Source organism: Cebus imitator, unplaced genomic scaffold, assembly GCF_001604975.1.
Source record: "Cebus imitator isolate Cc_AM_T3 unplaced genomic scaffold, Cebus_imitator-1.0 Scaffold6, whole genome shotgun sequence".
In the NCBI taxonomy this organism is placed as follows: domain Eukaryota; kingdom Metazoa; phylum Chordata; class Mammalia; order Primates; family Cebidae; genus Cebus; species Cebus imitator.
Genome location: NW_016107321.1, coordinates 12,392,028 through 12,406,774, shown reverse-complemented (window position 1 = coordinate 12,406,774; position 14,747 = coordinate 12,392,028). Strand labels below are relative to the sequence as shown.

The 14,747-nt window shown below is 36.8% G+C and overlaps 1 protein-coding gene across 18 annotated transcripts in view; it reads right to left on the bottom strand.

Annotated features, from left to right (window-relative positions):
- The window catches only part of SYNE1 (spectrin repeat containing nuclear envelope protein 1), a 529,474-nt gene that overhangs the window by 264,803 nt on the left and 249,924 nt on the right, over positions 1 to 14,747 (bottom strand). For all 18 annotated transcript variants that reach the window (XM_017537464.2, XM_037742153.1, XM_037742143.1 and 15 more), the window contains 5 exons: positions 11,601 to 11,910; positions 10,222 to 10,386; positions 5,260 to 5,616; positions 1,305 to 1,441; positions 910 to 1,087 (listed from right to left, as the gene is read on the bottom strand). In XM_017537464.2, coding sequence (XP_017392953.1) covers positions 910 to 1,087; positions 1,305 to 1,441; positions 5,260 to 5,616; positions 10,222 to 10,386; positions 11,601 to 11,910 — 1,147 coding nt within the window. The remainder of the gene's footprint in view (positions 1 to 909; positions 1,088 to 1,304; positions 1,442 to 5,259; positions 5,617 to 10,221; positions 10,387 to 11,600; positions 11,911 to 14,747) is intronic.

Below are 14,747 nucleotides of genomic sequence, written 5' to 3'. Positions count from 1 at the left end.
AAAAAAAAAAAAAAAAAAAAAAAAAAAAAAAAAAAAAAAAAAAAAAAAAAAAAAAAAAAAAATTACTGCTATTGAATTAAGGTGGTATGTGAATTGGCACCATGAAGTTACAGTTAGGTAAAGAAAAAACTAGAAAAACAAACCCAAATGAACGAATGTAAAATATAAACATAGTTCTCACTATCTTAACACACCAGCTCTGTGACCTCACTGATGCTTTTACCCTGCTGTACACTGGGAATAATGAATTTACATACCTGAAATGTTGTGAAAACTAAATGAGAAAAAGCACTTAGAGTGCTCAAGAACAATGCATATCACGCAGAAAACTTTTTATTATTTCCTATATCACTATTTGCATATAAAAAGTGTGCATTTATGTAAATGAACTGGTTTCTCTTCACATACAGAATCAGTTCTTTCAAGTGGGGATTTATTTGAAATTTGAATTCCTTAGGCAAAACTTTTGTATGTGATGCCCTTCTGAAAAGATCTAGAGCAGTGGCCTCCTAGGTTTTCAGCACCAGGGACTAGTTTCATGGATGACAATTTTTCCACAGATGGAGTGGGGGGTGGGGGTGATTGTTTCAGGATGAAACTGCTCAACCTCATCATCGAGCATTAGTTAGATTCTCATAAGGAGGACACAGCCTAGATCCCTTGTATGCACAGGTCACAATGGGGTTCAAGCTCCTATGAGAACCTAATGTGGCAGCTGATCGGACAGGAGGTGGAGCTCAGGCAGGAATGCTCCCTCACCTACTGCTCACCTCCTGCTGTGAGGTCTGGTTCTTAACAGACCAGGGACAGGTACCAGTCCACAGCCCCCAGGAGTTGGGGACTCTTGACCTAGAGGTAACTTTAATCCACATCAGCACTGCTACTAGAATTAATTGATAACACTCTTACCTGTATTTTCTGAAGACTAGTTGAAACTTCACTAATATTTTGAGGTATATCAAAACACTTGGCAGTAGTGATTTTTGCATTAACCAACCACTGCTGGAAATCCCTGAAGGCTTTTCGAAATCTTTGCTGTAAAATCTGTTCTTTATTCTGGCAGCCCTTGGATGCTTGCAAACAAAGACTGAAAAGGTGATTTGAAAATTTAATGGCAGGAAAAAGCAATAAAATTGATGAAAATAATGTTTCATAGAATCAGCAGTTCTTAGAATGTGCACTTACCTCATTTAGTAATATATTTAATGCTGAATTAATATTATTTTGAAATTACACCTTAAAATAAACCTCTAGCTTCTAATTTGTATGAAAATATCTTGAACATCAATAAGATTCATGCTCACCAATTATACTCTTTAATTAACCCAGAAACTTTTCCACTGTAAGTACTCAGGTCTCTGGAAAATCGACAAAGTTCATTCAGCTGAGACTTGAGATCCTCTGTTCTAGGCTCTGCTTTTTGTAAAGCATCCAGTATCTCCTGTTCAGAAATAATGAGACAGAGAAGCAAGCACTTACACTGGGTGATCTCTATATCTTCAAACTATACCCGCAACAATCATGTATAAATTATTAGTGAGAGAGGAACCAACATAGTAGATTCAATGAAGAAAGAAAGCCTATTTTCAGGATTCCTCTGACAAATAATAGCACCTGGCTCACTTGTCCCTTTTTTCTAGCCATGAATAGGCACTCTAGCATCAAATATTGCCAAATAATTAAGTGATTAAGTGGTCAAATGACTTAAAAATGAGACATGAAAAAGAAAAGAGAAAATAGCCTACATCATTTACAAATAGTCTGACAAGGCCATTGGGAGATATATATATATATATTGTTTAAAGGTGAAAAGAAATCATTTTAAAGAAAAGCAGCACTTATTTTGAATTAAATTTATATAAATAATATATATATATATTACATTTATATATACATATATATAAAAATCCAAAATTGAATCATATTTCAACTGATTTTATGTATTATACACAGTTAACTTTTACATTAAGAATATCTTATAATCCATGAGTCTGGTTTAAATAGTAATTTATTTATTTCATATTTTCATTCATAAAGTCATCAAATATTTGCTAAATGTTTGGTATGTGCCAAGCATTTTGCTGGATTCTGGGACCCCTCATCCCCCCATGAATAAAGGTAAGATTCCTGTTCTTGAAGAGCTCCCAATTTTTAATAGATGAGGGAGACATGTGAATAGCTACAGTACTGTGTACACCTAATCCAAAATAAGGCCTTAGGACTTGAAAAGTACACCTCTGAAATCGAGGCCATGGTCACCTGAGTTACACAAGGTGCTTTGCAATCAGAGTGTTTCTCTCCTAGGGTTGTCACAGGGAGCAAAAGAGATCATGAATGTCAAACAGCACAATTTCTAGCACACTAAGTGTCTAATTCATAAAATTAGCAAGAAAATGACTCCCACATATGTAAACACTGAGTGGATAATGGTAGCACTGAAGCAAAAACCAAAATAAATTAAGGAGGAGGGTCAAAAAGATGAGTAACTACTCAAACAGCTGTTACTGTGGCCATTATTGTCCAAGATATTTGTCAAGAGATGGCCCAGATTTGCAGAGAAACCACATCCCTCAACAAACCAGCCCTGTGCTGCATTCCTTGTCCTGGTAAATGGCACCACTGTCCCCTGCTGATGTCAATCAGAAGACCAAGCATCACCCTGCCTCTCCCTTTGTTTCCCTTCTCACTCCATGCAAGAGATATCCAGGCTAGCTTATTCTGTGTCTTAGCTCCTTTCATCACTCTCCTCTGCCTCTGCACATAGACTTTCACGGACCCACTTACATATTCATTATTTCTTTCTGGAGTGGCAAGGCATCCTCCTAATCTGATTCCTACTCTCTATCTTCCTCTCCTGTGTTTTGTGATTCCTCAATGATCCTGCATCTTGATGCTGTTCCTCTACCTCACCTGTCAGGTCATATTTTAATCATACTTCAAGACTCAGCTCAAAGAACAACTCCTTTAAGTATCCCCTGCCCTCCTTCCCAACTCTTCAGGCTTCTCATCTGAGGATACACAGGACCTCGCAGACATTCATCACAAGGAGTATCCCCATCAGTTTCATACTTGTGTATTTCCCTATCTAGACAGTGATCATGAGAGCAGGAAATACGTTCTCTTGGTTTGTCAATTATTTATTTAACTCGGCTGGAGGAGTCTAAAACATTTTTATTTACAAAAATTTATGAATAACTAAACAATTTCTCTCTGAAACTGTAAACATTAAACTAGGGCCAACTATTTTACACCATATAGAACCCTTTACTTAAGACAGAACACTGTAAGAGCTAAAGAAACAACATATAACAAAAACATAAAAATACTAGAGACTCAAGTCAGTTACTTATGAATGAGATGACATTAAAAGTTACAAGTTTTTGACCAAAACTTTACATTTAAAATATTTCTATAACTTTATCCTAAAGTATGTCAGTAGAGTCTTCCATTATATAAATATCAGCTTATATATTTCTAATTCGGTTAAGTTCTAAAATGCGTTTTTTTCATCTTATACGGCTTAAGAAAATTATTTCCAGCACTAATATCCCAATGGATATTAAGATAAATGAGTTTTGTAAACACAGAAAATAGAATTCTTTTTGCAATATTATATAGTTTATACATCACCTCTTTTTATGTTTTAAAGAATTACTTGAGTATTGTTATTTAACTGCATAAAATAAATACTTGTGATTCTTGTGGTGACCATCAACGATGGCAAGGCTTCCCTAAAAGCAAAACCATGCCCTAAGAACCCTAGTGTATCTCCTACTTTGTAAACATTTTCTTACATATTCATTGTGATAGAAATATCTCCACTTTTAGATAAAATGTCATTATTAGAAATAAAGAAAATATGAATATTGAGAAGTGATGTAGTATTGTCATCAAAAGCACTGACTCTGGAGTCAAATCTGGAAGTAGACACACTCAGAGGGCTGTCATCTTTGAATTGTTTAATACAACTGAAAGCCCATATTTACTACTGCATTCTCATGTGTATTTTTATAGGCCTCAATTATTATTTTCACTAATAACGTCAATGTAAAAAGTAACAACAGCAGAAGAGGAATGTAATCTAGGCACAACCAAATCTTTCCTTTTTAAAAATTTCACTCACGTTACTGAAATAGAAAGAAAGGGAAACAAAAAGGAACCCAAGCAGTATAATTGATTTTTTTCATATTACACCATGTAGAACAATTATCAACTTCGTTATCTCTGTGTTACAGAACTGATTTCTATGCTTTATTCTGGTACATAAATCTAAAGGACAGGAAATGCAACAGAATAGCAAAAACAAATCCCAAAACCTAGAAGCATTATAAATAAATTGGCATAAGGAGATAGAAGTCTTTTTTTTTTTTTGTATTTGAGATAGAAGTCTTTATTTTATGGCATGCTGTATTTGTTTTAAATACTTGATTTAAAACAAGACACTGCTGGAAATACTACGTGACTTTCTTACTGGCAGGAGCTATTTTGAAATGATTATAATATAAATAGGAGCAGAGAAGTTTACTAAACTGCCTTTTAAGGACATCGTGAATCAGGGCATTATAAAACTGGAAATACTGAAAAGGCTTTCAAAGACACTGCTTAACAGTGAAAGAAGGAAAGAGGAGGTTAAGCTGTTGCTCATTCTTCAGTCTCCCTCCTAGACTTGCCTTTCTCACATTCTAAAGAAGCTGCCATTAGCTTTTTTAAAAAAACGGCCCGGGAAGGCGACCAGGGAGTGTGACGTAGGAGTTCTGTTAACAGGCTAATTCAAGAACAGATGTCAAAACCACACAGAGGAGAGCTAATCGGGGTGAAAACTATTAGTTGTGCTTTAGGAGATTACCAGATGAGTCTTTTAAGGCTGTAAGTTCAATCATTTAGTTGTATGAAATAGTTAACTGGCAAGAAAACAGCTATGACTCTCTGTCTATTTATGCCACTGCCCACAGGCCATTTTTCAGACTGAATGGCTGAATACAGTATTACAAGCTGTTACACCATAGGATTGAAAGTAAAACGTCTCCGCTAACAACAGATGTTTCCTGCCACAAATAATAACCCAAATCTTTATTTTTACAAAAGTTTGATACGGGAAGAAAGACCACAAATCAGACTTTGCTTGTTTAATGAGATAAATAATTCTTCCAAGTGTGAATGTTGCATGTTTTTAGTTAGCAAGTTTGTTTTTAAGGAACAAGGGGTGACAGAACATTTTTAAAAGCATAATCACCGATAGAAAACACGAAGCCAACTTACTTGTCCTTTGTGCCAGCATGCCACTATCTCCTCATCCGTGTTCTTGCCTTCCAGGAGGGTTAACTGCTGAGCCCAGGTTTTCAGAAGAGCGCTGAACTCTTCCAGGGCCTGCTCCAGTTGAGCCACTTGGCCCGAGAACTCCTGCTCCGAAAGGGCCATCTGGCTGACCAGGTCCTCCAAACGGCTCTGTGTTTGGAAGACACTGTCTTCCCACTGCTTCCAGTCGGCACGCAGGGCCTGCATCTCCGTGTGCATGAGCTCACACCCACTGGCAGTTGTGTTCTGTTTCACTTCAGGAGCCAGCGACTCCACTCTGCTGAGGCGGCTTGCACCAATCTCTCTGGAATCTATCAGCTCCTGTAATGGAATATCACCATGGTAACCAAAGAGCCTGTGAGTCACTTGGACTGCAAGTGTTCAAATGTGTACAGAGGGGGACCCTGTCCTGCTAGAAAGTTTCAACAAGTGTGCCACAAGGACCTAGAATCAATTCATCTGCCCACTCTTAAATCATAATAGCAGGAGCTGTCATCATGAGCACCTAAGGCTTATGGCAAAAAAACCTCAAGAATCCTCAGCATCCTGAAACAGACTAAACAGGGACCCTGAAATCAAGCATTATTTGCACTCGTGAGAATGTTTGGATAGTAACTCAAGTATTTGCCTGTGGCGGATTGCTCCTGTAAATGATCAAACCCATATTTCCCTCGAAGTGGATGCTCAAGTAAATAAAGATTGTGGCAGAACTGTGTTCTGCTCATGGTCTGTATTCTCAATTCATCTTTTTCCACAGTGGTGGCTTAAAATACACTTCCGTTCTGCTAGGAATCAATCGCACTCATCACAACAAAAGAATGAGCCCTAGTCAATCCCAAATACTGCAATACCTTAAGTAAACATTTTTTGTAGCAAATAAAATGAATAATTTCATTCACAGACTGACTTACTCGTAAGTTTAAAGTAACCTCTAGGACTGGGTTCTTTTTAGTATTTTTTTATCTTAAGTCACTAGAAATTAAACAGTTTAGCTAAAGCCAAGTTAACAAATTTAGCTTAGCCTTAAAGCACACAAATACTCTAAAGGACAACATGATAAAATTAAATATGCATTTTTTTTTTTTTTTTTTGAGATGGAGTCTTGCCCTGCCGCCCGGGCTAGAGTGCAGTGGCATAATCTTGACTCATTGCAACATCTGCCTCCCAGGTTCAAGCGATTCTCCTGCCTTAGCCTCCCGAGTAGGTGGGATTACAGGCATGCACCATCACACTCGGCTAACTTTTTGTATATTTAGTAGAGACAGGCTTTCACCATGTTGGCCAGGCTACTCTCGAACTTCCAACCTTGTGATCTGCCCACCTTGGCCTCCCAAAGTGCCGGGATTACAGGAGTGAGCCACCACACCCAGCACATATGTGTTGTTAAATTGATATAATTGCGGCATTTCTCTCTTACTACACTTTTTCTTGGTGAAATATTATCCAATGGTTGTTTATATATTTACATATTTATTGCTGAAGGCAGGATTTTGTTAATATTATTACAAAATTATGACTTTACTACCGAATTAAATAGAAATAAAAGATAATTAGGCACAAAAAAGTTCAAAAAGAAAATCAGTGACCAATTAGAAGTGAAGAAATGTTGGGATGTTAAGGATGAAGCGTGCTTAATAAATTATGTTAAGCACAGAGTATGTCTTAACTAGTCTATATAATATAGTTTGCATCTCATTAAATTAACTTGAAATAAATATATCTGTTCACAATTATATACAATAGAGCCATATTTTGATATAGATCATTTGAAAGTATTCAGTATTCAGTTGTACAGTACTCTAAATTACGATGACATGAAAAGCCTCATATACAGCATGATATGCATATTCAATCTTTTCTAAGCAGCAGGATTCTAAAAACCATGCCTGTTTATTAGTGCATATAATAGTTATTTGATGAAGAAAAAATGAACTTTTTAACCAGTGCTATGTCTAACAGATCTAAATACTTACAATAATTTGCCTTTATGAGCAATTTCAAATTTGGAGTTCAGAGGGTATGACTGGCCAAAAGTCAATTTCCCAAAATACTCTCATGCTTTATCCCAGTAATATTCGTAATCAGAAATCCAGTCATTCAGATTTTGATTAAAGACATCATCATTGTCAAGAGTCTTAAAATGGCTTTTGCATATATTATCTGGTATTTAAAATTTTTAAACATATGATATGCACATACACACAAATGTACATTCACGCCCTCATACCCATACACATTTTGCATTAGAGTAGCCTTTTCTCAGGGATTATTGCTGTGTATGGGCGAAGATGTTGAAGGACAGAGGAGGTGCTTTATGTATTTTCCTCAAGGTTTTTAAAACCGCCCACATATTAACCCACATTCAGGCTGGACCTGAACTTCTAAAAGGCAGTTTCTCATAGTCTTCATGTTGTCCATCCCAATTTCTTCCTGCCAATTCCTTGTCTTTTTAGAAGTATTTTACTAGATTTTTAAAAAATTTTCCAAATAAAAAAGAGTATTTATCAACCCAGGAAGCAGCCTTTGTAAAAAAATTATTTTACTTTCTCTTATTAACTTTTGAAATATTAGTCCATTTCTGCTATCTCCTCTTCCTCATCTACCACTTACTTTTAAATCCATGTAACCTTGTTTCTTACCTCCCCTTGCTGTGCAAATGTTTCTCAGACTGGTTCCCAAACAGCCTCACTGTCAAACCCAGCAGGGATTCTCCAGTATTCCTCCTAATGGCAGCCTCCTGCCACGGTGGCATCACACCCTCCTATTCTTCCTTTTCTTACTTCTCTTCTCCTTTTCCCCTCTACCTTTCAAATCATTTTCTCCTGTGGCTCCTTAAATATTGGTAGTACCCAGCTTTTGGTCCTGTGCCCATTGTTGTATTTGCTCTATACATAGGTCTTGGTTCTTGGTTTTATCCACTTAGGTGGCTTTAACAACAAATTACACACTAATCACTTTCAACTCTGTGTCTTCAATCCATCTCCCCAACCTGAAATTCAGGCTTGTATATGCAACTGCCCCCAAGACATTACTACTACCTGGCAGTTCAAATTGGATCTGATTATCAACAAACTCCTCATGTCTTCCCCTCTGTCACCAGGCTCCTCTGCATGTAATTATTTTCTTCAGGTGACGAGAGTCCTGTGGATTCTGGGTAAAGACTTGACCATCATCCCTGACTCTTCCCACTTTGTCATGCTATAGCCAATTAATCACTCATTTATCAAATCCACTGGATTTTCTTATTAGATGTGTTCTGTGTGGCAGGCATGATACTACAAGTTTTATGTGAATGATCTAATCTGGTCGTCAAAACAACTCTATTAGACAGGTACTATTTTTATTTATGTATTTTTTTAACCAATTGAGAGGCTGAGGCTTGAAGACATCAGATGATCTGCTGAAAGGCACAGCTAGAAAGCCAATAGAAGAAGGACGCAGCATTGGGTTTCTCTAATTTCAGAGCCTGAACTCTAATAGTGCAGTAAGCTCTCATTACATTTTGTGTGTTATTTTACAAAAACCAGTTTGTGGATCACTGTTCCTCACTGGACTGCAAGTTCCTTAGGGGATGTACAATCCTGGCTGAATAAATGGATAAATTAGTAGATAAATGGATGGAAGGATGGATGAATAAATCAGAATATTACTAAGAAATGTATCAAATAAGGATTTTAAAGAATAACACAGAAAAAAATGACTTAAAAAGTGGTTTTATGTTATTATCTCAGTTAAAACATACGTAATCATAAGATTTAAATAAGATAATGCTTTTAGAGCATTTAGAAGTAGATCTTCAGGGGACGGGCGTGGTGGCTTATGCCTGTAGTTCCAACACTTTGGGATGCCAAGGCAGGTGGATTATCCGAGGCCAGGAGTTTGGGACCAGCCTGGCCATCATGGTGAAAACCCATCTCTACTAAAAAAAAAATACAAAAATTAGCCAGGCGTGGTGGCAGGCACCTGTTATCCCACCTATCCCACCTATCTCCTATCCCTCCTGAGATAGGAGAATTGCTCGAACCCAGGAGACGGAGGTTACAGTGAGCCAAGATCGTGCCATTGCACACCATCGTGGGTGACAGAGCAAGACTCTGTCTCAAAAATAAACAAACAAGTAGATCTGCAAAATGTAGTTACAATTGTAACAATCAGCTGTAAGTTTTATGACTTTTGTGTTCTGATCTTGGAATCAAAAATTCAAAACAATTTGAATTTTAAATTACTGACACAATTACACCATTTATTCCCCTCATTTCCTCCTCTAAAACTAAACCACTAAAATTTTATTGCTGCTTCATTTTAATCTTAAAATCCATTATTTTCCATGAGAGAAAATGATTACAATTTAATATTTAAGCAACTAGAAATTTACTAAAAGATGCTAGAGTCTGCAACTCCCCCAGAAAGGTAAATTTTTGTTTTAGAAATTGTCCTATGAGGAGCAAATGGATGACAATTTTAATGTCCTTTGAAGTATTCCCTTCTATTCTGTTGCTGAATGCTGTCTAGGAAAGCAGAATGAAACATCCAGAATGGCATTTCCCAGGTTATTGTCACAATACATTTAACCAAGTTACTATGTACACTTTTCTTCCAGGTGCTAAACAGTGGTATCTGGTTTTGTCAGCCCACCAAGGTAGCCATTTCCTAGCCTGTCATATTACAGCAATAAGCACAGTTGCATACAGAAATGTAAAGACAGTGTTACATTTTGTTCACAAGCCTAAAGTCTTTTGAATTCTTCTCAGTACTCTTGTTTATGTTTAGAATCAGTGAGGCGTGAGGTAATAAACACCACCAAATAGAAAACAGGAAGGCAACATTTTAAATAACAGAATCTTATCCACTAAATCTTTATCAAAAGTATGCTGTACTCAAGAAGGAATAAAGCAATGTAGATATAGCATCTGCTCATTTTCTGACCTTAATTTTTGACAACTTTTTCTGGGTGGCTGATGAATCTTCAGACATATCTGACCACCGGTGAAGTTCTTCCTTGGCTGAATGGAGCCAATCTGTAAACTCCTGGACCGCATCTAAATACATTAGATGGTCTTTCACAATCTCTTCCACTTTCCTCATTTTTTCCTAGTAAACAAAGAAATGGCTACCTTAACAGTATTCCTTTTGAGAATATGAAATCAGATAAGACAACATGCCTGATAGAAGTCTCTTAATAAATCTCAGAAAATTTCATTCTTGTTCTTGAATTTTCTCTGAATATAATATCTTAAAACTATGAAATTTAACTGTCAAGGCTTTGGAAAAGCAACTAGTTTCCTGTAAGCTTACCATTTTCTACCTTAATATGGAAATCTATGCTTAATGTATGTTGGCTAACATCCCTCACTAACAATCCACTTAATAATTACTATGATAATCATTCTTATTAAAGCAATTATTTTTAGATTGCTGTACAGCATTTTGCTCAGCACTTTAAACGCATTTGCTCATTTAATCTTCACAACGGTCCTGTGCAGAAGATAACATTATTATCATCATTTTATAGGAAAAGACGCTCAAGCTTAGAGAGGTTAGGTAACGTGTAATCGTGGCCAAAGTCACACATTCAAAAGTGTCAAAGCCAGAATTCAAACTTACGTCTTTTTGACTTGAGTCATAGCTCTTAATCATTACCAAGATGAAAATGAAGATAAAGAGGCACATCTGTTAATAATTGTAGTGTCAACAAGAGAAGAGTTAGTTCCCAACAAGGTGAACGAAAGAAAGGAAAAAGCAGCAAACAACAAAAACTTTCTCCCTAAATTACTATAATATTTACAAATATACCAAAGAATAATTATGAAGGAAATGAAAGATTCATATAAAGAATTGGAAAGATCATTTTGATATTATATAAAGGAGTTTATACTTTCGAATATGGAAAAATTCAGTTTTACTAAGATGAGAGATGAATACAATATTTTGTACACGATTGAATCTGGGAGGTACATAGATTTGCATTTAATATAACAAATATAAGTGCAGCAAAAGATAAACAGTGAAATTTGATGTACAAAGTAGATAGACTAAAAATGTAGACAAAGAAAATAAATAAGGAATAAAGAAGAATCTCAAGATTGCAGAAAGAGAAAAACGCATAGGCATTTATAGTAAGAAATTATCTTTCTGTAATATCCATTTAGTGAATGTATAAATAGTTTTAGAGCAGCCAATCCTCCAACAATTTAATCCAGTTTCTTCTTACCTGAGCCTGACCTTGGCAACAGTCATTATATTATTAACATAAATCAATATATTAATGTATCGTAAAGCATCTATTTTCAATATAAAGCACTAACCTTGGCAACAGTCATTATATCAGTAAAGTGTGTTTTCAGCTCCTCTTGAGCTGTGTCCTTGAAAGACTCATCCTCTGTCTTCTCGTAGAGCTCCCTGGACTTTGCATTTAGACGGTGAAGGGCTCTGGAGTGATCTTCCGCCTCAGACAGGACGGACTGGAGACAGTCAAGCAGGGCGAACTTCTCTTTCAGACCTGGCTGTGGCTGTAAGGGATGTTCCACGTTTTGATCCACTGATTCCATCCATTGCTCCAACTGGTTTTTCCTCTCTAGGTAGTCATTCCATTGGCTAATCACAGACTCTAAAGTGCTAGAATTAATGCACATATTAACAAAAAATGAGTTATCTTGACATCTTTGGTGAAGACCAATCTCAAGGCTATGACATTCATGCCAATTATTTTACTGAATGCTACTAGAAGTGAAGAAAATGTTGCTTTTGAGTGCAGGGAGAAACACCATCTCTCTGATCCATCAGATCCTCACCACAGGTCCCTTGAACGAAGTAAATCAATATTAAAACATGAAGAAAGAAGTTGTGGTCATACATGCATCTGGAATTTGTTTTCCAAATGCTAACTGTCCTAAATGAACAGACACATTTATATGTTACGTTGCTGAAAATCGGCACTGGAACATCAATGAAATTTTATTTCACATAAATCAGGTCTTAATTTTCTTGGGATTATTAATAGTTTATCTTATCAAAATCAGATGGTGATTATTTGTTGACTGGAATTCAAAATCCAAGGTGTCCTTCCTGAGTAAATGATATATCACTAGGTTGATTTTCATTTAGGGACACACACACACACACACACACACACACAATATACAGTGCTTTTGTGTTGAATATGTGAATGAATGCTCAAGTATTGAAGAGAAAAACAGTCACAAATATAATAGCTTTCTAGACAGTCAATCAAAAGGCTCTCCAGACCGGCATTTAGGAAAAATCCCTCCATTATTAAGCATTACAAACTATTCTAAACTTATCTGCACTGATTTCCTCTGCTCCCCTTACATACAAGCCTATGAACCTGAAATTAAAATCCTGTGGTAAATGAATGTCCAGCATTGGCTCAAACATCTGCTTTTGCATCCATGGAACCTCATCATGCAGGTTTTAAAGTCCTACCTCTTCCTCAAATAATTTTCTAAAAAGTTTCCCACCCTTTTTTTTAAAGACAGAGTCTCACTCTGTCACCAAGGCTGGAGTGCTGTGATGCAATCGTAGCTCACTGCAACCTCTGCCTCCCAGGATCAGGTGATCCTCCTACTTCAGCCTCCCAAGTAGCTGGGACCACAAGTGCGTGCCACCACACCTGGCTAATTTTTGTGTATATTTTTTAATTTTGATCGTGACTTCAATAATTTTTGCATTTTCTGTAAAGACATAGTTTAGCCCTGTTGCCCAGACTAGTTTCAAACTCCTGGGCTTAAGCAATCCACCTACCTCAGCCTCCCAAAGTGCTGGGATTACAGGCATTAGCCACCAAGACTCTGCATCCTTCTATAGCCCCACAGTGCATTTTGAAAACTGTTATAATATGGTCTGAGTCAGAATATTCCAAAATACATCCTGTGCTAGTGTCTGAGCTTTTAGAGGGCAAAAACCTTTCCGTTTTGTTTTGTTATCTTAACACAATACTTTGAACATTGCTATTACTCAGTATGTCACTGTCAAATTTAATTTCTTGCTGAAATAGTGGAGCCAAAGACCAGAATCTGCTTCCTGCATGTAACATCTTATTCCAACATCTGAAAATATCTCCCCATATTCCTGTGAACTTTTAGGAAACTGGTCTAAGCCAAGCCTCGGGAAGCTTATTTCATGCTCCAGCAATCTGTGATATACAGTAAGACAACTATAGCATCTGATGTTTTTTCTTTACTGACCATTGTGAGTTATTACTAAGATGCAAAGTCCTGCTGACTTTGAGAATTGCTGCCTATGCTCCATATTAAAGGAAAAAACAACAAAACAAAACAAAACCTCCAAACTGTTAGTTGTACCCAGGAATTACTGTTTACATTACTGTGGATAGCTACAGTGTTATTTTTGTTTTGCTTTGTCATGAACTTGAATATTCTTTAAACATTTTTTAAAAATTTTATTTTAGGTTCAAGGGTACATGTGCAGAGTAGATATATAGGTAAATTGTGTCATGGGGGTTTGTTGTAGAGATTATTTTATTACCTACGTACTAAGCCTAGTATATGACAGTTATTATTTCGCTGCTCCTCTTCCTCCTCCCACCTGCCACCCTTAAGGAGGCTCCAGCGTCTTTTATTCTCTTCTTAGTGTCAAATTTAATCTTCTAATCATCTATTTTGTTATGATCACATTGGGCACCAAGGTTGTCAATGATCTAAGAGGATGTCAACCCTCCAGAATACGGCTTTTTACTGTAATTCTGACTGACGGTCATTTGCTCAACAAATGAGCCAGATTATTTATGGATACTCTGAGAAGAGGGAGGTAGGTAGAAACCTCCCACTTATAATTGCAACAACAACAAAAACACTACCCATTATTGTCTGGTACAGGTGATTATCAACAGAGGCTCTACGGGCTGCGCTCTATTCTGGTTGGACTGATGGTTGCTTGTGTAGAAACATTCCACACTTTGCAGGATATGAGCTCTTTGTGCCTCAGTCACTAAATGCCAGGGATATTCCCCCATCACTGTGACAGTTAAAACTAGCCTACACAATTCCTATAATGCAAATGGGGGTGGTATACTTCTAGTTGAGGAACAGATTTACAATTAAGCTCAACAGCTGCAAATAGCTTAATTTTCCACATGTTCCTTAAGCTAAAATGTATTCAAGCGACTAAAGAACCATACATTCTTACTTTGATGGCTTGAAAGGAGATGTTTTGCTGAACCCATGTCATGTAAGATTCCATGAGAGATAATAAGGGAGATTTAAACATTTTAAAAATGCAACAAGAACACAGAAACAAAGCAAGCTAACAACCAAAAACCAGTCATTGCCCTGTGGAAAACACAACTTAGACAAAGACAGGCATACATACAACCTGCTAAAGTAACATACTTGGGAATTCTAACCCAGGGGACCTCGGCACTGCTCCACCATTTTATGAAGTCACTGCATTGGACTTAGGCAAACAAACACCAA